Raw genomic sequence first — 24,570 nt, forward strand, 5'->3', positions numbered from 1 at the left:
CGCTGCTCCACCCCTCTGACGATCAACAGTGCCACAAAGTGACTGAGGTCGCAAGAAATGGTAGTAAGGGGGGCCACTCCCCACTGGTTCAGTTATTAGCATCTGCCTCCATGGCTTCCCCAGTAGATGAGGCATCTGAAGAGTCGAGCCCTGTGCTGATACTCCAGAGAATGGTAAATGAGGGCTGACATAGTGAGCAAATGTACTGTTGAAGAGTGTATGTATCAGAAACTGGGGCCAATTTTAACAGCCCCTTCATTGTGAAGAGATGTGCTTCTCAGTTTAATGTTAAGTGACTTATAAATCAGGCAAGGACTAATAAGGGGGGTTGATCATAAAAGGTTCTAGAGCTTAAGTGGCAGCCTGTCCTCTCTCTTTGACTAATCTTACTGAGCCGCCAGCATTGGACCATGACTTTCTGCCCTTGTCTTCTTAGCACTGTTTCTTCCCTCTCCAATGTTCCTCTGCACTGTAGGGGCAATCTCAGTCTTTCAGGCTGATGGCTGTCTTCTGCTTCTGCCCCAACACCATTGAATGCTCCCTGCACTAACAGCACCTCCTCTCTCCTGATGTGTTGCCGATGGTGCCTCCATCTTGTCACCCCCACACCCCGGCCCACTTAAGATCACACTCTGCCTCAAGAGCAAATTGCTAATGAGCTCAGTAGTGACTTTAAGTAGCCAACATAACACATCAGGCAGGCTCCCTCAGCCTCCTCCTATTGTACCAAATGAAAATTTTAGTGTGCCAGTCATGCATTAGGAAACTGGCACACTGACCCGGGCAGATTTCCGCAGCCACCTGCCCCTGAATCTGCCCTCTGCAGCCTTTAAAAAGCAAACCCATATAAGAATGTGTTCTGTTACAAACAGTGTTCCCCTTGAAGAAATTGTTGACCCAATTACAAAATTTGTAGCTCATCACAATTCAATCTCAATGAAACATCTGTTTTAGGTTCAACACCTGGACTGCTACACAACCCCTACCAGAAGTGCAGATGATGCACAAATAAGAGTAGAGACTACGCAAAGGGGTCTATTCCCATTTTCCTCAGAAACAGTACTAATGGAGTGCAATGAAGATAAAAATCAGCTCTACAGAATCACACCTAGTTCAGTTTACCCCATCTCACCAGGTTCTGTTGTTGCAATGGATGTCTAGCAGAAGCCAAGAAAGAAACCTAATCCTTTAATTAACTTTCATGCAACTTCTAACAATCAATTTAGAGTGGCACAGCTGGATGTATAGGAGCTGACTGCCACCCCACCTGCCCATCCATCCGCCTGCCCTCCTTTGCAGTCACAGCTCTGGGAACTAGCCAAGAATTTTTTTTAAAAACCGGTCATCAAAATAAAATGAATCAACTTGACCACTTTGAGTTGGTTTAAGTCAAATTGTACTTGCACTATTCTCTACATGTTAATACAAAGGAGTGGTTGTTAATTTGTTTATGCAAAAGTTACATGCGTTTCAAGAGGGGGCTATTCCTCGCATCCAAATGACAATGCAACTCTTATTAAAAAGCTGTAAAGAAATAATTGGAAAATTTAGCATCAATGGATAAAATGTGAAACTCCACACTGCTTGGGCTGAAGCTCCTGATGTCACTCATGTCCTGGTTTTTCAATGTACTACAGTGTAGTAATTAGAGAAAAGCTCTTCTCCCTTCTCTATGTCTCTAAGTGCCACAAGCACCACACATCGCAAAGGCCTGCAATACATAAGAAATGGAAACCTTAAGAACCAGAAGCAGATGAAACATTTAAATTGTGAGCACCACAAAACATCATATAAATATATGTGCAGCAGGAAGCTATTTCAATGCACTGGGCCTGTTCTAGCTCCAGATATATTTATTTTATCTGTTTTCCTGGTCTTTCTCTATATCTTTCAATATGTGTCTTCATGTTCTTATCCAACTCGTCCTTAAACAATGATGGAATTGGCTTAAATATTAATGTATTCCCTATTGTAAACATTTTGCAAGAAAAAATACTTCTTCCAATCTCCCTCTTTAAGCTCTAGCACTAATCCAAGATTTACACCCATGTTACTGATTCACCAATCAGTGGAAATAATCTTTCACTATTTATCCTCTGAAATCCTTCATAATTCCAAACACTTCAATTAGGTCTTAATGTATAATACATTTTATACTACAGTGAATAAATCCTTAGGTTTTAAAGTCTTCCCTCATGATTATACCCTCTCACTCTACCAATTTTCTATTGAATCCCTGTTAATCTTTTTCCATGGTTCCAATATCCTTATCAACTCCATACTTTTGTATTCATAAAGCTCAGAGTCCCATTAGACTTTTTGTGGCCTTTTTTTCCTACTTGTCAGCTTTTAAAAGTTCTGTATTTTCTGTATCTTTAGATTTCTATGTTCTTCCATTCAATTGAGAATTGCATTATTTAGGATATATTTCTGTGTTCTTATTCACAGTCTGTACTACTTGACTTTTATCTCTGGTTGAATTGGATTTGCCATATATTTATCCACTCTGCTGGCCTGTCTAGGTCCTACTGTAGTCTCCTGTAGTCTTGCTCACGGTTTTTGGAGTCCCTTAATTTGGTATCATGAGCAAACTTTGATATTGTTCTCTCTATACCCAGGTCCAAATCATTTATGCATACAGAGAATAACAAAAGTCTCAACACAGACCCTGGGCTATGTCAGTAGCTCCAACTCTATATTCATTTGCTCCAACTCTTTATTCTTCCATCCATGTCACTACTTTAGCTTTGACAGAACACCACTTATGTTTGCAACAAACTTCTTCAAAACTTATTTGGAAGTCAAAATATGTCACACCCAATGCATTCCCTTTGTCCATCCAGTCAGTAATTTTCTTGAAGAATTTGATTGTGAGTCAAGTATGATCTGTCCTTTAGGGAAAAGTCAGCATGGTTTCATCAAGGGGAGGTCATGCCTGACAAATCTGTTAGAATTCTTTGAGGAGGTAATGAGCAGGTTAGACAAAGGAGAGCCAATGGATGTTATCTACTTGGACTTCCAGAAGGCCTTTGACAAGGTGCCGCATAGGAGGCTTCTCAGTAAGATAAGAGCCCATAGTGTTAGAGGCAAGGTACTAGCATGGATAGAAGATTGGCTGTCTGGCAGGAGGCAGAGAGTGGGGATAAGGGGGTCCTTCTCAGGATGGCGGCCGGTGACTAGTGGAGTTCTGCAGGGGTCAGTGTTGGGACCACAACTTTATACATTTAATGATCTAGATGAAGGAACTGAGGGCATTCTGGCTAAGTTTGCAGATGATACAAAGATAGGTGGAGGGACAGGTATTATTGAGGAGGCGGGGCGGCTGCAGAAGGATTTAGACAGGTTAGGAGAATGGGCAAAGTGGTGGCAGATGGAATACAACGTGGGGAAGTGTGAGATCATGCACTTTGGTAGGAAGAATAGAGGCATAGACTATTTTCTAAATGGGGAGAGAATTCAGAAATCTGAAGTGCAAAGGGACTTGGGAGTCCTAGTCCAGGATTCTCTTAAGGTTAACTTGCAGGTTGAGTCGGTAGTTAGGAAGGCAAATGCAATGTTGGCATTTATTTCGAGACGACTAGAATATAAAAGCAGGGATGTGCTGCTGAAGCTTTATAAGGCTCTGGTCAGACCACATTTAGAATATTGTGAGCAATTTTGGGCCCCATATCTCAGGAAGGATATGCTGGCCCTGGAGAGGGTCCAGAGGAGGTTCACGAGAATGATCCCAGGGATGAAAGGCTTAACATATGAGGAACGTTTGAGGACTCTGGGTCTATACTCAATGGAGTTTAGAAGGATGAGGGGGGATCTGATTGAAACTTACAGAATACTGAAAGGCCTGGATAGAGTGGACGTGGGGAAGATGTTTCCATTAGTAGGAGAGACTAGGACCCGAGGGCACAGCCTCAGAGTAAAGGGAAGACCCTTTAGAACAGAGATGAGGAGAAACTTCTTTAGCCAGAGTGTGGTGAATCTATGGAATTCATTGCCACAGAAGGCTGTGGAGGCCAGGTCATTGAGTTTATTTAAGACCGAGACAGATAGGTTCTTGATTGGAATGGGGATCAAAGGTTACGGGGAGAATGGGGTTGAGAAACTTATCAGCCATGATTGAATGGCGGAGCAGACTTGATGGGTCAAATGGCCTAATTTCTGCTCCTATGTCTTATGGTCTACAAATCTATGTTGCCTTTCTAAGTGCTTACTAATATCATTTCCTATTCTAGCAGTTCTCCTAGTACTGCTGTGGGTGTAACTTGTTTAACTAGCCTATCTTGGAGCTCCAAACATATTGATTCTATCTGTATTTCTTTCTTGTCTCCATCACCCTTTCTGCAGCATGTTTTCTTCCTTTTACCAATATTGCAACTCTATCCCTCCTAAACATATGATCTTCTGATACATTTATTTTCAATTCTTGTCCAGTTTGCAGATGGGTTTTTTAATTTTATCTATATTTGCCTATAAAATAATTGCTTCCAGTGTATTTCCCAGACTATAAGGATTGAAACAGGGGTATTTTAAGCTTTTTTTTTAATCCTACTACTTTGCCCACTTTTTTGTCAAAACTTCCTCCACATATACTGCCGTCTTTTCCTCAATAATAACTGGTCCATTTGATTTTTTTACTTCCTATCTCTCTTGTTACTTTGTTCTGCATGAATGTCATCCTCATCTATTTTTTTTCCTTCTCTGTTGGCTGATCCTTGACTTTAGTTCCCTCACCCACCACGTCTCCCTTCTAACTAAAATACCTCACCACTTCCCTAATTAAATGTTTTGCCAGTATATCCCTGAAAAGATAGCTTATATCTGAACAGAGTAGCGTCCAATTGCCCCAGAACTGGTGCCAATGCCCAAAGTGGAATTCCTCTTCCATTAGCTATGCACTGATTTCCTAATCTTTCTATCCTTTCTTGTTCTACTACATGGCTACATAAACGTTCCTGAGGTTTCCACCCATGAAATGCTCTTAAAATTGTTTCTTAACCTAAATTTATACTCCAGGATTTCTGACCTATCTGCACCTACATCACTGGCAGCTCCCACATGGACCATGACGACTGCCTCCTTTCTTGCACAATCTTTTCCAGTCTGTGTTATGTCCCTTATTCTGACATCTGGGAGGCAACAAAGCATCTGGAACTAAGTTTGGACTGCAAAACATCGTGTCAGCCCCTCTAACTACTGAATCCCCTGTGACTACTGCATTTCCATTTCTGAGGAGAGTGTGAGAGGAGGACCCTGGGACAGGCAGTCAGCAGCGCCTAGAGAATCTAGCCTACAAGACCATAAGACCATAAGACATAGGAGCAGAAATTAGGCCATTCGGCCCATCGAGTCTGCTCCGCCATTCAATCATGGCTGACAAGTTTCTCAACCCCATTCTCCCGCCTTCTCCCCATAACCTTTGATCCCCTTACCAATCAAGAACCTATCTATCTCAGTCTTAAATACACTCAATGACCTGGCCTCCACAAAGGATCTAGCAATAAGGGTAAAATAAAAGCAAGGGTCCATATTTTATTTAGTTAAGATATGTCTGGGGAGCTCAGTCCCATGATTTGCACATCCTGTGCTATGTGGGAAATCCTAGGCGCTCCTGGTGGTCTGGATGACCATGTGTGCAGGAGGTGCCTCTGACTGGAGCAACTCGAGATCTGGATTTTGGAGCTTGAGCGGCAGCTGGGGGCTCTACAATGCATTCACAAGGCTGAGAGGTTCGTGCATAGCATGTTTCAGGATGTGGTCAGCCGCAGCTTAAGGAAGTGCAAGCAGAGAGGGAATGGGTGACGGCCAGACAGAAGAAGGTGACCTGGCAGGTAGTGAGGGAACCCCTGCAGTGCATCTCGCTCGTAAACCTTTTTTCGACCTTGGAAAACGGTGAGAGTGACGCTTTCTCTGTGAAGGCCAACCAGAGCCAAGGCCATGGCACTGTGGGAGGAAGAAAAATGAAGGACAATAGTGGTAGGGGATTCGTTAGTAAGGGGAGTAGACAGGTGCTTCTGCGGCTGTAGACATGACTCCAGGATGGTACATTGCCTCCCGAGCGCCAGGGTCAAGGATGTTACGGAACAGCTGCAGGGCATTCTGAAGGGGAAGGGTGAACAGCCAGAGGTCGTGGTCCATGTTGGGGCCAATGACATAGGAAGAAAGAGAAATGAGATCCTGCAAGCAGACTTTAGGGAGTTAGGTAGGAAATTGAAATGCAGGATTTCAAAGGTAGTAATCTCCAGATTACTCCCAGTGCCACGCAGTAGTGAGTATAGGAACAGAAGAACAGAGCAAATGAATGCTTGGCTGGAGAGATGGTGCAGGAGGGAGGGCTTTAGATTCCTGGGGCATTGGGACCATGTCTGGGGGAGATGAGGGGTGGGATTTGTACAAGTTGGACAGGTTACATCTGAACAGGAACGGAATCAACATCCTCGCGGGAAGGTTTGCCAATGTGGGGTGGATTTAAACTAAATTGGCAGCGGGATGGGGTCCTGAAAAGTAGTTCAGAGGGGAGAGAAGCTGAAATGGCATTAGAAGTTAAAACACTAGTAAATGAGTCTGGAAGGCAGGGGAAACATGGGCTAGAAAGAAAGAAAGAAGAGAGTTTAGCAAGGCTAAATGGAATATATTTTAATGCAAGGAACCTGAGGAATAAGACAGACGAGCTGAGGGCACAGATTGGCACGTGGGAGTATGATATCATAGCTATGACCGAGACCTGGCTAAAAGGGCAGGATTTGCAGCTCAACATTCCTGGTGATAGGGTATTCAGACGAGATAGATAGGGGGATAGATGAACAGGGGGTTTGCAATATTGATCAAGGAATCATTTAAAGCAGTGAGAAGGGATGATATCTCAGAAGGATCGTCAAATGAAGCCATATGGGTAGAAGTAAAAAGGAGCAAACATGCTGTTGGGTGTGTACTAAAGGCCCTCAAACAGTCAGGGGAGATAGAGGACCAAATATGCATTCAAATTTCAGATAAGTGTAAGAATGATAGGGCAGTAATAGAAGGGGATTTTAACTACCCAAATATTAACTGGGGTAGTTTTAGTGTGCGAGGTAGGGATGGAGCAAAATTCTTAAGTTGCATCCAGGGGAACTTTTTTAGCCAGTACGTAGAAAGCCCCACAAAGGAGAGGGCAGTTCTGGACCTAATATTCGGAAATGAGCCCGGGCAGGTGGAAGGCATATCAATAGGGGAGCATTTTTGAGATAGTGACCATAACTCAGTAAGATTTAGGATAGTTATGGAAAAGAATAAGGTTGGGCTGGGAATAAAAGTTCTAAACTGGGGAAAGGCTAATTTTACTAAGATGAGATACGATTTGTATCTGGGAGCAGCTACTTGCAGATAAAACTGTCAGAGCAATGGGAGGCATTCAAGGAGGAAACAGCGAGAGTACAGGGCAAATATGTTTCCGTAAAGACAAAGGTGGGAGGGGGTTGAGGTGTTGGGGGTGATGGAGGAGTGGACCAGGGTGTCCTGGAGGGAACAGTCCCTATGGAATGCCGACAGGGTGGGGTGAAGGGAAGATGTGTTTGGTGGTGGCATCATGCTGGAGTTGGCGGAAATGGCAGAGGATGATCCTTTGAAAGCAGAGGCTGATGGGGTGAAAAGTGAGGACAAGAGGGACCCTATCATGGTATTGGGAAGGAGAGGAAGGTTTGAAAGCAGAGGCGTGGGAGATGGGTCGGACACAGTTGAGGGCCCTGTCAACCACCATGGGCGGGAAACCTCGATTAAAGAAGAAGGAAGACATGTCAGAAGCACTGTTTTGGAAAGTGGCATCATCAGAACAGATGCGACGGGGGCGAAGGAACTGAGAGAATGGGATGGAGTCCTTACAGGAAGCGGGGTGTGAGGAGTTGTAGTCAAGGTAGCTGTGGGAGTCGGTAGGCTTGTAATGAATATTGGTGGACAGTCTATCACCAGAAATTGAGACAGAGAGGTGAAGGAAGGAAAGGGAAGTGTCAGAGATGGACCATGTGAAAATGATGAAGGGGTGGAAATTGGAAGCAGAATTAATACATTTTTCCAGGTCCAGCCGACAGCATGAAGCAACACCGAAACAGTCATCGATGTACCGGAGAAAGAGTTGTGGGAGGGGGCCTGAGTAGGGCTGGAACAAGGAATGTTCCACATACCCCATAAAGAGACAGGCATAACTGGGACCCATGCGGGTACTCATAGCCACACCTTTTATTTGGAGGAAGTGAGACAAGTTTAAGGAGAAATTATTCAGTGAGAGAACAAGTTCAGCCAGATGAAGGAGAGCGGTGGTGGATGGGGATTGTTCGGGCCTCTGTTCAAGGAAGGAGTGGAGAGCCCTCAGACCATCCTGGTGGAGGATGGAGGCGTAGAGGGATTGAACGTCCATGGTGAAGAGGAGGCGGCTGGGGCCAGGGAGCTGGAAATTGTTGATATGATGTAGGGTGTCAGAGGAATCGCAGATGTAGGTGGGAAGAGACTGGACAAGGGGAGAGAGAATGGAGTCAAGATAGGAAGAAATGAGTTCTGTGATCGTCCTGTCTGTGGATTTTTGGGAGGAGGTAGAAGCGGGCTGTCTGTGGTTGGGAGACTGAGGTTAGAAGCTATGGAGGGAAGATATCCAGAGGAGATGAGGTCAGTGACAGTCCTGGGAACTATGGCTTAATGTTCGGTGGTGGGGTCATGATCCAGGGTGAAGTAGGAGGAAGCGTCTGCGAGTTGGCGCTCAGCCTCTGCGAGGTAGAGGGCAGTACGCCAGACAACAACAGCACCACTCCTGTCAGCAGGTTTGATAACAAAATCAGGGTTGGACCTGAGAGAATGGAGAGCGCCAAGTTCAGAAGTAGACAGGTTAGAGTTGGTGAGAGGAGTAGAGAAATTTAGATGGCCGATGTCACGCCGACAGTTAGCAATGAAAAGATCAAGGGCAGGTAAAAGGCCAGAGGGAGGGGTCCAGGTGGAGGGAAAATACTGGAGGCGGGTGAAAGGATCCGTTGAATGGGGGAAGACTCCTGCCCAAAGAAGTGAGCATGGAGACGAAGGTGGCGGAAGAAGAGTTCAGCATCGTGTTGAGCCCGGAATTCATTGAGGTGAGGGCGTTAAGGGTATGAAACTGAGTCCTTTGCTTAGTACTGAACGTTTAGCGTCAGGGGGTATGGTGAATACACGGCAGGGGCTGGGATTAGAGGACGGAATGGGGTCAAAGAAACGGGAAGAGATGGAGGATCCTGGATGGGCTTCGGTATCAATGAGTTGTTGGAGCTTGCGTTCCTTACCACCTGAAAGAAAGAGACAAAGTTTTTTGTTAAGGCATTGGATGAGATGAAGAATAAAATGAAACTGGGGACAAGGACAGCTTTGAGATAGGGTGAGTCGGTGCTGCTGGAGGGAGAGGTCGAGTGTGTTCATATGGTGGTGCATGGCACTGAGTGTGCATCTCAGCGGCGGGAACAGCAGTCCGAGGAGTGTTGTATGTCCCAGAGATACCAGTAATCCTGGGTGGGTTCGAAACATGAGGGATGGAACTTCAGTTGGAATCCATGTTGGGTAAGTCAGAGACGGAGACAGTCACTGAGGAAGGAAATATGGCTGTGAAAGCGAGTTTTAGTAAACACCTTGTCAAACACCAGGAGGGAAATGGAAAGCAATGAACGTGAACAGGGCAAAAGAGACAAGTGGAAATCCTGTCGGAGAGAAGAGCAGTACTTCTTCAAGGTAGGCATTCCTGGAAAAGAAGTGTCAGTGAATTAAACACGAAGATAAAGGCAAAATACTGCGGATGCTGGAAATCTGAAACAAAAACAAAAAGTGTTGGATAAACTCAATTTTCGAAACGTTAACTCTGTCTTTCTCTCCACAGATGCTGTCAGACCTGCTGAGTTTTTCCAGCACTTATTGTTTTTGTTCCCCATGTGAAACGTTTTATTTCATTAAGGGTTCTCTAAAAGTACAAGCTGTGCAGTTGCATTTTACGCCTTATCACTGTCCTGTGTGACATTTTGGCTGTGTAATTAAATACGGATCCAAATAATACCCATCAAATGCTTTGTATATAAATGACTAACAAATGTTGATATATTTTATCTTTTAAGTTTACGGCTTCTATACGTTATAGATGCAGTCATTGTTTAAATCTCTCTTGACTGAAGAAGGTTTTCAATAGATATTTATAAAGCTTTTCATTCAATACATTTTGATGCTGCTTTTTGATGGCAAAATAGTAAAGCATAGTTCAAATACCTTTCCACATTGTGACCATAGTTAACATTTGGAATATATTGACGGAGCTCGACAGGAAATGCTGTAGGAACATCAAACTCCTGATAACATACATTAGCTGCTTTCTCTGAAACAAAACAATATACAGGATCAGTTTTTATTTAAACACACTAATGAACTCTGCAGATTTTTTTCCTTCATTTGCTGAATGCTTATTGTGGTACTTGAAGCTAATTGCTGTTAGCTTTCAAATTCTGACTTAATCCACAATTGTTAGCAAGGCTTTTCATGTCATTTAATTGATTTTGTGGCATGTGGTTCATACTTCTGGAAGTTCACTCCTGAATGTTGTAATGATTTCTCTGTCATTACCTTGAACATCTCCAAAGCCTCTGACAGAATCTGACACTGTGCACTTTTTAAGCAAGTTACTGTTATAGCTATGTTAGTTTCCTTTCAAATATTGCTATCTATGCTAGCTCTTTAACTGACTTGCCCAAGGGATCTGTGACCTTTCACATTTTAGTTTTTCTTCATATCAATAATCTCCTGCATTCATCATCCATTTTCCAGGCAGCAAAGACAAAGACATTCTCCTCAATGACCTGGTCAATATTTATCCCTCACAATGTCACTAAAACAGATTATCTAGTCACCGCTGTTTATGGGAACTTGCTATACACAAAGTGACTGCTGCATTTCCAACATTACAACAGTGACTACACTTCAAAAAAGTACTTCATTAGCTGTAAAATACTTTTGAACACCTTGATGCTGTGAAAGGTGCTATATAAATTATATTATAAATTATCCTTCTTTCTCTACATTACTCAATTTCTTTCACATCGCATGCTACCTGTTATTTTGCTGTTAACCACGCCAGGCTGATAAATATTTGTGCAGGAGCACAGGTGAGAGAATCAATTTTCTTCCAATTGCCAGGAGCCAGGTGGAAACCAGTTACAATGGAGTGGGGGACTTGTCCATTGCTTTCCTTCCCCACTAGAGCTTATTACAATTTTAAATTACAGGCAGCAAGCGTGCCTGCCTGAAGCTGACAGCAATTTAAATATGCAGCTGGCACCCTAATGATGTAATTGTGGCCCCATTTGCTATTTTAACTTGAGGCCTGAGCGAGGGAGTAGTGATGGCTCCTCCGCTGGGCCAAGCCTACTGAAAACAGGAGCCTGGACCAGAAGAGGCTCAAAAAGGTGAGTTTTTAAAATTTTCTTTTGTCATGATCATAAATCCTATCCCGAATATGGACATATTGAACTTTTAAGTAAGACATGTTCTTTTTTAAAAAAAGGACATACAAGCAAAAGCTGGCTAAGACTGTAAGGTAACCACTTGATGGATAATTCCTAGGTGGATTACTTGACCAACTAGTTCAGAGAGAACAGAGAACCTAAAAGGTGTGACATGGCCTACTTCAGACAGAGGCACTTCAAAGGAAAAGATACAATGCAAACTGACCAGTAATCTCCTGTGGTTGCGGAGATAATATAAAATGATTACCGTTCCAGCTGAAACCACCACCTGTTGAGTTATATCCCAGACTGTGAACATGAACTGAGTTGAAAAGAAAACAGATCTGGGCAAAAGACATATTTATTTTTTCCCTTCCAGGAATACATAAGGAAAGGGGTTTTAAAAAAGCCAAGGTCACAGCTGAAGAACACCAACTAGGCTTTCCTGAGCTTGCAGGTTAAAAAAAAACTCTCTCTCTGATTGCTGGAAGCAAGTCACAAGTCAGCAAAGCCACAGTCAAAAAGGAAACAGGACAACTCCTTTCAGCTGACCTGCAGAATCCAAGATTCTCCAAACCAACTGCTCAACTGCCGAAGTCAGCACTACCGGAATCACCCCAACTTAATGGCCGCAACGTTTCACCATCATCTCCTCATGGGCAAGCCAAAGAACTGATTCATATAACTTCTTAACTTTTATTTTTGGACTCAATTTCTCATTTTTAATCTGTGCGTATGTGCGTTGTGTTATTTTTTTCTCGCATTTAGTAACTAATAAATTCACTCTTTTATTCAAGAAAACCTGGTTAAATTGGCTCCTTTTAAATCTTAAATACATTTGGACTGGGAAGAGCTATCCACAAGGGAAGGGGTCCTTTTTAAATTAACCTTAATGCAACCAACCGAAAGGGTTGAATAAAGAAAGGGAGCCAGTTCATACCTCCCCACCTGAGAGCATAACAATTGGGGTACCTCGTCCGGGGACCAGTAGCCACACTTTTAACTTTCTTCTGAGCCAGCAGGAACAGGAGAAACAATAGCTAGATAGTTAGGTTTTGTATATTATTGAAATGGGTTGTTCATTTGTTTATGTATTGTCAATAAATCTGATTGATACTGTATTTCATAGCCTAAGCCATGTACTTATTCTGTTGTCTTCTGAGGTCAAGGAGATCTTAGGATAGATACGTAAAGCTGAAAACAGCGATAAAAGTTTTTCTGTTTAACTCTCGGGCTTGTTATAATCACCTATGCACTGGATGTGTAAAATTTAGCTGTAGGCAGCAAGAGTTCACTTACGAGGAAGGTTTCTGATGCTGAGCACGAGGAAAGTATGTGAGATATGTGTCCAGATATGTATTAGGGTCTATTCCTAGTTGACTTCATCGATTGATTTTCTTGCTTTCCCCATCTTCTCTGGTCTCAAATGGAACTCTCACATCTTTTTCAATTGCTAATTCCACCTTCAAGAATCTCAGTTTGCTTTTTGGTGAGTTACACATTTATTAATTACCCAGTTCCTATGCGTAGCAACATCTTTTATAAAGACCCAAAAAGGATGTAACATACCATTAGAACAGTTGTTGACATATTGACCCACAGCTAATGGATTGACAGGAGTTTCTGAAAGCCAAGTGGCATCGCTTATTTTATAAGGACCAAGCCTGTCCCGCCCATTGCATGATCTGAAAGGAGTCAAAGAAATTAAAAAAGATTATCCATGCAAACTTACTTATCATGATAAATGTGTAGATAGTAAACCTTTTGTCAGCAAGTTACATTTTTTAGAAGTTCCCAATAATGCAAGGTTTGTAGTGTTCCATTAAAATGCAGTTTAAAAAAAAAAGTGGTCCAGTACTGCAATGAATCACAGAATTGTTACGGTGTAGAAGGTGGCCATTCGGCCCATCGTGTCTGCACCGGCTCTCTGAACATTTTAACTTAGTGCCAATCTCCTGCCTTTTCCCCGTAACCCTGCAAATTGCTTCTATTTAAATAATCATCCAATGCCCTCTTGAATGCTTCAATTGATCCTGCTTCCACCACACTTCCAGGCAGTGCATTCCAAACCCTAACTACTCGCTGTGTGAAAAGGATTTTTCTCACCTCACATTTGCTTCTTTTGCAAAACACTTTAAAACTGTGCCCTCTGGTTCTCAATCCGTTTACGAGCATCTACTCTGTCCAGGCCCCTCATGATTTTGAAAACTTCTATCAAGTCTCCTCTTAGTGGATTTTAAAAAAAAAGCAGCTGATTGGTGAGTAAATCTGGTGAGTTTTTTTTTCAATCTATTAAAGTTATTCATTGCTTAATACTGAGGTAGGAGCTAAAAAAAAAGGTACAGAGTAGTACTTTACAAGTATAATTAGTCAAGAAACAAGGTTCCTAGCTAATATAAATTAGGCCCCGAGCTAGCATTTTTTTTTAAGAGAGTAACTAGCTAAACCGAATCATGGCAGGAGATCTCAGACCCATGATATGCTCCTCCTGCAGGATGTGGGAAATGAGGGATGCTTCCAGTGTCCCTGTTGACCATGTGTGTGGAAGGTATGTCCAAATGCAGCTTCTAGCTAACCGGATTTCAGAGTTGGAGCTGCGGGTGAACTCATTGTGGAGCATCCGCGATGCTGAGCAAGTCATGGATAGCACATTTAGTGAGGTGGTCACATCGCAGGTGAAGATTACACAGGCAGAAAGGGAATGGGTGATCATCAGGAACAGTAAAAGACTCAGGAAGGTAGTGCAGGAGTCCCCTGTGGTCATCCCCCTCTCTAACAGATATACTGCTTTGGATACTGTTGTGAGGGATGGCCTTTCAGGGGAAAGCAGTAACAGCCAAGTTCACGGCACTGTGAGTGGCTCTGCTGCTCAGAGGGGTGGGAGGAAAACAAGTGGCAGGGCTATAGTGATAGGGGATTCAATAGTTAGGGGCACAGACAGATGCTTCTGTGGCCGCAAACGTGAATCAAGGATGGTCTGTTGCCTCCCTGGTGCCAGGGTCCGGGATGTCACGGAGCGGCTGCAGGACATTCTGGGGAGGGAAGATAAGCAGCCAGTGGTTGTGGTACACATTGGTACCAATGATATAGGTAAACTAAGGGATGAGGACCTGCAAGCTCAGTACAGGGAGTTAGGAGATAAATTAAAATGCAGGACCTCAAATGTAGCAATCTCAGGATTACTCCCAGTTCCACGTGCTAGCAAGAGCAGGAATAAGAGGATAGACGAAACGAACAGGTGGCTGGAGAGATGGTCTAGCAGGGAGGGATTCAGATTCTTGAGGCACTGGGACCGGTTCTGGGGAAGGTGGGACCTGTACAAACCAGATGGGCTGCACCCAGGCAGAGCTGGGACCAGTATCCTTGCGGGGGCTTTTGCTAGTTCTGTTGGGGAGTATTTAAACTAGTGTGGCGGGGGATGGGATCCCAGGAGTAGGGTCAGATTCAGATCAGAAAGATGGAGGTAGAACATTAGCTAGGGACGTTGTGATAGACATGGAGTTACAGGAGAAGCAAAGTTTACAAAGTGTCCAGCAAGGGAAATTGACAGGGTTAAACTGTTTATACTTCAATGCAAGGAGTATTACAAAGGAGGTAGATGAGTTAAGGGCACAGGTAGACACATGGCAGCAGGATGTCATTGCTATAACAGAGACCTGGCTAAAGGAGGGACAAAACTGGCAGCTAAATATCCCCGGTTATAGAGTCTTCAGACATGATAGAGTAGGAGATAAAAAAGGAGGGTAGCACTAATGGTTAGAGAATCAATTCCAGTTGTGAGAAGGGATGTGTGCTGCCTTCTCGAATGCTCCTGGTACTGGCTTCACAGAAGGGTATTCACGTAATGAAGGAGCAGGGGTGGAGCTAAAGCAAACCTGAATATACAGCCTAGTATCTCTGCAATATATGGACTAGTCAGGGATGGTTAGCATGGATTTGTTAAAGGAAGGTCTTGCCTCACAAATTTGATTGAATTCTTTGAGGAAGTGACAAGAAGGGTTGATGAAGGTAGTGCAGTGGATGTTGTGTACATGGATTTTAGCAAGGCATTTGACAAGGTCCCACATGGCAGATTGGTCAGGAAAGTAAAAGCCCATGGGATTCAGGGTAATGTGGCAAACTGGATAAAAGGTTGGTTTTTTAACAGGAAACAAAGGGTAATGGTCGATGGATGCCCTTGCGAATGGAAAGTTGTCTCAAGTGGTGTTCCACAGGGCTCGATGTTGGGACCCTTGCTGTTTGTGTTATATATTAACGATTTGGACATGAACGTGGGGGTCACGACTGGGAAATTTGCAGATGACACAAAGATTGGCCGAGTAGTGGATAGTGTAGAGGATAGCCATAATCTCCAAAACGATATAGATGGTTTGGTGGAGTGGGCGGTAAAGTGGCAGATGGATTTTAACATAGAGAAGTGTGAGGTCATACATTTAGGGAGGTCAAACAGTTACAGGGATTACAAAATAAATGGGGATATACTAAGAGGGGTAGATGAAGTGAGAGATCTTGGCGTACAAGTACACAGGTCCCTGAAGGCAGCAGTTCAACTAGGAAAGGTTGTAAAGAAAGCATATGGAACACTCTCCTTCATTGGCAGAGGTATAGAATATAAAAGTAAGGATATAATGTTGGAATTGTATAAAACACTGGTGAGGCCACAACTGGAGTATTGTGTGCAGTTCTGGTCACCACATTACAGGGAGGACGTAATAGCTCTGGAGAGAGTGCAGAGGAGGTTTACAAGAATATTGCCAGGGTTAGAAAAGTGTAGCTACGAGGAGAGATTGGATAGGTTGGGGTTATTTTCCTTAGAACAAAGAAGACTGAGAGGTGTCTTGATTGAGGTGTACAAAATTATGAGGGGAGTAGATAGAGTGGACAGGATAAAATTGTTTCCCTTGATGGAAAATTCTAGAACCAGGGGACATAGATTCAAGATAAGTGGCAGAAGGTGTAGCGGGGACATGAGGAAGAACTTTTTTATGCAAAGGGTAGTGGGTGTCTGGAATTTGCTGCCCAAGTTGTTGGTAGAGGCAGAAACTTTAAACTCTTTTAAAAAGTACCTGGATCTGCACCTAAAGTGCTGTAAGCAGGGCTATGGGCCGGGTGCAGGAAAGTGGGATTAGAAAGGGCACCTGGGTGTCCTCGGGCTGGCATGGACAAGATGGGCCGAATGGCCTCCTTCTGTGCTGAAACTTTTCTATGATTCTATGGTTCTTCTCCTCTCCAAAGAAAACAGTCCCAACTTCTCCAATCTTTCCTCATAACTAAAGGGTCTCATCCCTGGAACCATTCTTGTAAAACTCTTCTGCACTCTCTCCAATCCTTCCTATAGTGTGGCGCCCAGAACTGTACACAATACTTCAGCTGAGGTCTAACCAATCTCTTATATAAATTCATCATAACTTCCCTGCTCTTGTACTCTATGTCCCTATTAATGAAGCCTAGAATACTGTATGCTTTATAAACAGCTCTCTACCTGTCCTGCCACCTTTAATGATTTATGTACGTATACACCCAGGTCTCTCTGCTCCTGCACACCCTTCAGAATAGTATCCTTTATTTTATACTGTCTCTCTATGTTCTTTGTACCAAAGTGTATCACCTTACACTTCACCACATTGAACTTCATCTGCCACCTATCTGCCCACTCCACCAATATGTCAATGTCCTTTTGAAGTTCTATACTGTACTCCTCACAGTTTACAATTCTCCCAAGTTTTATGTCATCCGCAAACTTTGAAATTGTCCCCTACACACCAAGATCTAGGTCATTTATATGTATCAGGAAAAGCAAGGGTCCCAATACCTGCCCCTGGGAAACTCCACTACAAACCTGCTTCCAGCCCGAAAAATACCCATTGACCATTACTCTCTGTTTCTTATCCCTCAGCCAATCTTGTGTCCATGTTGCTACTGTCCCTTTTATTCCATGACTTATAACTTTCCTCACAAGTCTGTTGTATGGCACTGTATCGAATGCCTTTTGGAAGCCCATAGCCTTGCCCTCATCAACCATCTCTTCAAAGAACTCCAGTAAGTTAGTGAGACACAATTTTCCTTTAACAAATCCATGCTGACTCTTCCGAATCAATCCACATTTTCCATGTGACTATTAATTCTATGCTGAATAATTGTTTCTAGAAGTTTCCCCACCACCAATGTTAAACTGACTGGTCTGTAATTGCAGAGCAGATCTTTACACCCTTTTTTGAACAAAGGCGTAATGTTTGTAATTCTCCAGTCCTCCGGCACCTCCCCCGAAGTCAGGGAACATTGAAAGATTATTGCCAGTGCCTCTGCAATTTCTATTCTTACTTCCTTCAATATTCTTGGATGCATCTCATCTGGTCCCGGTGCCTTATCAACTTTAAGTACTGACAACTTAACCAATATCTCCTCCTTATCAATTTTGAACCCTTCTAGTGACTGAGTTTCCTCCTCGTTCACCATGGCCTGGGCAGCATCTACCTTGTAGGTAAAGGCAGATGCAAAGTATTCATTTAACACCTCAGCCATGCCTCTTGCCTCTATGTGTAAATCCCTTTTTTGGTCCCTAATTGGCACTACTCTTCCTTTTACCACCCAATTGATGTGCTTATAGAATACTTTGGGATTTTCTTTTATGTTAGCTGCCAATCTTTCATTCATAATCCCTCTTTGCTTCTCATATTTGCTTTTTCACATTCCTTCTGAACCTTCTGTATTCAGCTTGGTTCTCAATTGTATTTGCTACCTGTCATAAGCACACTTTTTCTTCTTTAACTTAATTTCTATCTCCTTTTTCATCCAGGGAGCTCTAGATTTGTTTGTCCTACCCTTCTTTTTTGAGGGAACATACCTTGACTGTGCCCAAACCATTTCCTCTTTGAGGTAGCCCATTATTCAGCTACTGTTTTTCCCACCAACCTTTGGTTCCAGTCTATCCGGCCCAGCTCCATTCTTGCCCCATTGAAGTCCTCTCTCTGCCAGTTGATTATTCTTACTCTGGATTGGCCAATGTCATTTTCCACCATCATCCTAAAGCTTATGATACAATGATCACTGTCCCCTAAATGTTCCCCACTGTTACTTGACCGACTTGGCCCACCTCATTCCCAAGAGCCAGATCTAGCAGTGCCTCCTTTCTTGTTGGACTGGACACATACTGCTGAAGGAAATTCTCCTGAACACAATCTAGGAACGCTTGTCCCTCACTGCCCCTTACATTACCACTATCCCAGTCTATATATGGGTAATTAAAGTCCCCCATTAGAACTACTCTATGATGTTTACACATCTCTGTAATTTCCTTGAAAACTTGTTCCTGTATATCATTCCCACTAACTGGTGGTCTATATATTACACTGGGCAATGTAATTGAACCTTCTTATTCCTTAGCTCTAGCCAAGTCGATTCTGTCCTTGAATCCTCTAACACATCCTCTTTCTCCAGTACTGCAATACTCTCCTTAACCAAAAACACTACCCCTCCTCCTTTTTTCCCTTTCCTACCTTCTCTGAACACCTTGTAACCAAGAATATTTAACACCCAGGTCTGTCTTTCCTTAACCAGATCTCCGTTATCGCCACAACATCATAATCCACAAGACAACCTGTGACTGTAACTCCCCAATTTTATTAACTGTACTCCGTGCATCCACATACATGCAGTGTAACTCTGATTTAGACTTCATTACTTGCTCCCTTATTCCGACTCCATCTATTATCTCACTATTCTCTATTTTAATGCTATCTGCCTCTCCCAGCATTCTGTGCACCCTGATATTACTTTCTCATATTCTCTCCTGGTTCTCTCCTGAATTAGTTTAAACCCTCCCCAACAGCACTAGCAAAACGACCAGCAAGGAGCTCAGTCCTGCCTCTGTTCAGATGCAAACCATCCAGTTTGTACAGGTGCCATCTCCCCCAGAGCCAGTCCCAGTGTCCCAGGAATCTAAAGCACTCCCCCCTGCAACATCTTTCCAGCCACATATTCATCTGTCTTATCTTCCTATTTCTGTAGTCACTTGCACGTGGCATTGGGAATAATCAGGAGATTACTACTTTAGAGGTCCTGCTTGCTAGTTTTCTACCTAGCTTCCTAAAGTCTGACTGCAGGACCAAATCCCCTTTACTACCTACGTCATTAGTACCAATGTGGACCACGACCTCTGGCTGTTCGCCCTCCTCCATAAGAATGTCCTGCAACCATTCTGTGACATCCTTGACCCTAGAACCAGGGAGACAACAAACCATTCTGGAGTCACGTTGAAGGCCGCAGAAATGCCTGTCTGTTCCACTAACTAAGAATCCCTTACCAGTACTGCCCTTCCACTCTTCTTCCTCCCCTCCTGTACAGCTGGGCCACCCATGGTGCCACGGGTTTGGCTGTTGCTGCACTCCTCCAAGGATCCATCACCCTCACAGAATGGAAAACTGGTTATTGAGTGGGGTTTCTGGGGACTTCTGCACTACCTGCCTGTTTCTCTTGGTCTGCCTGGTGATCGCCCTTTCCTTATCTGCCTACTTGCCCCTAACATGCGGTGTGACCACCTCACTGAACGTGCTATCCATGTAGTTCTCTGTCTCACAGATGTACCTCAGTGACTCCAGCCGCTGCTCAAGCTCTGAAACGCGGAGCTCAAGCTTGTGCAGCTGGTGACACTTCCTGCACATGGGCTCCTCTGGGTCACGAGAAGTGTCCACGACTCCCCACATGTCACAGCTCATGGCTGAGCTGTCCTGCCATGCCTTAACCTTAATTTTTAAATCACTTTTTTAACTTAAACTTGAGTTACTTTTACTTACTTTAACCTTACTCTCGTACTATTAACTATAAACTGGAGATTAGTAGAAAGTAGAAATTCTTCACCCTTACTCATAAATCAGCTCCCTCTCCTGTGCCTATAAATTCTTACTTTCCCTGTGCATGTTTAGAAATTTATGTTTCTGTACTCACGCTGTTTTCAATCTTCCGACTGTCTCTCCACTCGGCTGTTTTATATCCCGTACTCTCACTGTTTTATCTCCCAACCTCTCACTGTTTAATCTCCGAACTCTCGTTGTTTTATCTCCCGAACTCGCGTTGTTTTATCTCCCGAACTCGCGTTGTTTTATCTCACGAACTCGCGTTGTTTTATCTCACGAACTCGCGTTGTTTTATCTCCCGAACTCTCGCTGTTTTGTCCCCCGAACTCTCATTGTTTTATCCCCTGAACTCTCGCCGTTTTATCCCCGAACTCTCGCCGTTTTATCCCCTGAACTCTCGCCGTTTTATCCCCTGAACTCTCGCCGTTTTATCCCCTGAACTCTCGCCGTTTTATCCCCTGAACTCTCGCCGTTTTATCCCCTGAACTCTCGCCGTTTTATCCCCTGAACTCTCGCCGTTTTATCCCCTGAACTCTCGCCGTTTTATCCCCTGAACTCTCGCCGTTTTATCCCCTGCACTCTCGCCGTTTTATCCCCTGAACTCTCGCCGTTTTATCCCCTGAACTCTCGCCGTTTTATCCCCTGAACTCTCGCCGTTTTATCCCCTGCACTCTCGCCGTTTTATCCCCTGAACTCTCGCCGTTTTATCCCCTGAACTCTCGCCGTTTTATCCCCTGAACTCTCGCCGTTTTATCCCCTGCACTCTCGCCGTTTTATCCCCTGAACTCTCGCCGTTTTATCCCCTGGACTCTCGCCGTTTTATCCCCTGAACTCTCGCCGTTTTATCCCCTGAACTCTCGCCGTTTTATCCCCTGAACTCTCGCCGTTTTATCCCCTGAACTCTCGCCGTTTTATCCCCTGAACTCTCGCCGTTTTATCCCCTGAACTCTCGCCGTTTTATCCCCTGAACTCTCGCCGTTTTATCCCCTGAACTCTCGCCGTTTTATCCCCTGACCTCTCGCCGTTTTATCCCCTGACCTCTCGCCGTTTTATCCCCTGAACTCTCGCCGTTTTATCCCCTGAACTCTCGCCGTTTTATCCCCTGAACTCTCGCCGTTTTATCCCCTGAACTCTCGCCGTTTTATCCCCTGAACTCTCGCCGTTTTATCCCCTGAACTCTCGCCGTTTTATCCCCTGCACTCTCGCCGTTTTATCCCCTGAACTCTCGCCGTTTTATCCCCTGAACTCTCGCCGTTTTATCCCCTGAACTCTCGCCGTTTTATCCCCTGCACTCTCGCCGTTTTATCCCCTGAACTCTCGCCGTTTTATCCCCTGAACTCTCGCCGTTTTATCCCCTGAACTCTCGCCGTTTTATCCCCTGAACTCTCGCCGTTTTATCCCCTGAACTCTCGCCGTTTTATCCCCTGAACTCTCGCCGTTTTATCCCCTGAACTCTCGCCGTTTTATCCCCTGAACTCTCGCCGTTTTATCCCCTGAACTCTCGCCGTTTTATCCCCTGAACTCTCGCCGTTTTATCCCCTGAACTCTCGCCGTTGTATCCCCTGAACTCTCGCCGTCGTATCCCCTGAACTCTCGCCGTCGTATCCCCTGAACTCTCGCCGTCGTATCCCCTGAACTCTCGCCGTCGTATCCCCTGAACTCTCGCCGTCGTATCCCCTGAACTCTCGCCGTCGTATCCCCTGAACTCTCGCCGTCGTATCCCCTGAACTCTCGCCGTCTTATCCCCTGAACTCTCGCCGTCTTATCCCCTGAACTCTCGCCGTTTTATCCCTTGAACTCTCGCCGTTTTATCCCTTGAACTCCTGCTGTTTTATCCCTTGAACTCCTGCTGTTTTATCTCCTGAACTCCTGCTGTTTTATCTCCTGAATTCTCGCTGTTTTAGCTCCCGAACTCTCACTGTTTTATCTCCCGAACTCTCGCTCTGTCAGAGTTTTGCCACACCGTATCACAGAATGCTGTGATTTGAGTGTGAACCTGCAATTATTCCCATCCAAAATTCTCAGTCCCAGACACACCATCATGGGCAGGAGTTGTGAGAAACCAGGAAAGAGAAGGCAAAATTGGAGGACAAGTCACAGTGAACCAGCCTTATGCACCTTCTATCAGATATGGAGTTCCATCGATAAGAGGTTTAAGACCAAATCACCTGCTCCTAATCTTGCCCATGAGCGGTGCTTCAAAACAACTTAAGTGAAGGGTGAAATAAGAGACTTCAAACATCTAGTTCTTCAATCATGAAAGATACAGACAAGATTAACAAACTGTCAAACACTGCACAGGTGCTACATACATCACTAGATTCATCCAATTTTAAGGGCATTTATCTGGGGAATAAATCTATCACCTTGAATTTCCATTTTTAACTGAATGTGTGGATTAATTATGAGGTACATTCACACACAAAAATGTCCATTATAAGAGTGTGATCTGACTTATTTAGTAGCTAAATCCAATCAGGAAACATTTAATAGAATTAACAGCCAATGCCCATGAAATGAAGAACTCATTCAGTGTTCAGCGCTTGTTTTTAACCCTTTAGTTATTAGAATCATGAGCCTGAATAAGCATACCTAACTTGAGGGTAAAATTCCAGTACATTCATTCCCATTATATTGGAGTTCTGATTTGAAGCATAGAATCTTTCCATAATAAGTAAATTGTAGAAAGAACACCTACAGCCATTCACTTGATTGCTATTACAACAAAAACAAGAATCTGCATTTATATAGCATCTTTAACATAGTAAAAAGGATTCCAGTCCTTCACGGAGCCTCATCAGACAAAATTTGATCCCAAGCCACATAAGGAGATATTAGGGCAGGTGACCAAAAGCTTATGAAAGAGGTAGATTTTAGGCAGTGTTTTAAAGGAGGGGAGAGAGTTAGAGAAGTTTAGGTAGGGAATTCCAGAGCTTAGGGCCCAAGCAGCTGAAGGCACAGCCATCAATGGTCGAGTGATGAAAATATAGGATTCCCAAGAGATCAGAACTGGAAGAGATCAGAGATCTTGGGAAGATTGTAGGGCTAGAGGAGGATGCAGAGGTAGGAAAGGGTGAGTCATTAAATCCAGTTATAAATTCCTACTGCAGACTACTTTCACAAAATTACATGTGCACTCGGTTTTAAAAGTGCAGTAACTGTGCTCACGCCTGGTAATACAAGGCAAATAAAACTTACCTATAAATAACTTTAGAAATTCCTTTATCATTCCCATCAATCAACACACCATCTATACATCGAAAAATGAATGCGTTGCAAATAGACTGGAAAAGGATTGGCTCATATTGCTGATAGACAGTACCTGTTATTCATAAAAACACAGCATCAGTTAAATACGGTTAAGTTAAGGATGTGCTTCTTGGATTTTATAGATGCACTCATACTTACACCTGTTGAGGGGAGGGGAAGGTCTTATTATAAGGTGAAACTCTAACTTTTCAAACTTAGCCAAGGGCCTAGTTTGGCTTCATTGATCTGTTACATTTACGCGTAGTTTACAAGAGCTTGTAATCAAAGTTAGATAGTGGAGGGATATTCATTCGGCATTATTTTATTGATTGAATCACACTCATTTTGAAGCCAAAAGTTTCTAACTTCAAGGGAACAACTGCTCCTCATATTTTTTGTAGAGAGAGATTTTAAAATTTTTTTCTCCCCCAATGTGCTTAGGTTGGAAAGTCAAATTGGCTTTGGATATAAAATTCACATATAGCTGCATGAATTTTGTGGTCCAACATGAGACCATGAATGATGTGTGTAGAGTAATGCCCTTGGGAAATATGAATTAAGCAACAACTTGAATTTATATGATGCCTTTAATGTAAAATGTCTCAGGTACTCAAGTGTTATTAAAATGACACTAAGTCACAAGAGGAAACATATGGGAGGATGACCAAAGGCTTGGTCAAAGTGATAGGTTTTAAGGAGCATTTTAAAAGGAGGAAGGGGGGGGTAGAAAGGAGGATAGAGAGAGTGGGAATTCCAGTGCTTAGGACCTAGGCAGCTGAAGTCACAGCCGCCACTGGTGAAGTAATGAAAATCGGGAATGCGCAAGAGGTCAAAATTGGAGGAGTGCTCCAGGGCTGGAAACGGTTACAGAATTAAGGATGGGTGAGGCCATAGAAGGATTCAAAGACAAAGGATGAGAATTTTTAAGCCAACATGCTACCAGGAAGCCAATGTAGATCAACAAGAATGTGGCTGATGCGTGAACTGCATTTGGTCTGAGTTAAGAT

At 43.7% G+C, this 24,570-nt stretch overlaps 1 protein-coding gene across 1 annotated transcript in view; it reads right to left on the reverse strand.

Annotated features, from left to right (window-relative positions):
- Nucleotides 1-1,379: 1,379 nt before the first annotated feature.
- setd9 (SET domain containing 9) overlaps nt 1,380-24,570 on the reverse strand; it is a 29,494-nt gene continuing 6,303 nt past the window's right edge. The window contains exons 4-7 of the mRNA XM_078549557.1: nt 23,513-23,636; nt 13,032-13,147; nt 10,234-10,339; nt 1,380-1,711 (exon numbers count right to left, since the gene is read on the reverse strand). Of these exons, the coding sequence (XP_078405683.1) occupies nt 1,624-1,711; nt 10,234-10,339; nt 13,032-13,147; nt 23,513-23,636 (434 nt within the window). The 3' untranslated portion in view covers nt 1,380-1,623. The remainder of the gene's footprint in view (nt 1,712-10,233; nt 10,340-13,031; nt 13,148-23,512; nt 23,637-24,570) is intronic.

This window comes from Cetorhinus maximus, chromosome 1 (assembly GCF_964194155.1).
Source record: "Cetorhinus maximus chromosome 1, sCetMax3.hap1.1, whole genome shotgun sequence".
NCBI lineage: Eukaryota > Metazoa > Chordata > Chondrichthyes > Lamniformes > Cetorhinidae > Cetorhinus > Cetorhinus maximus.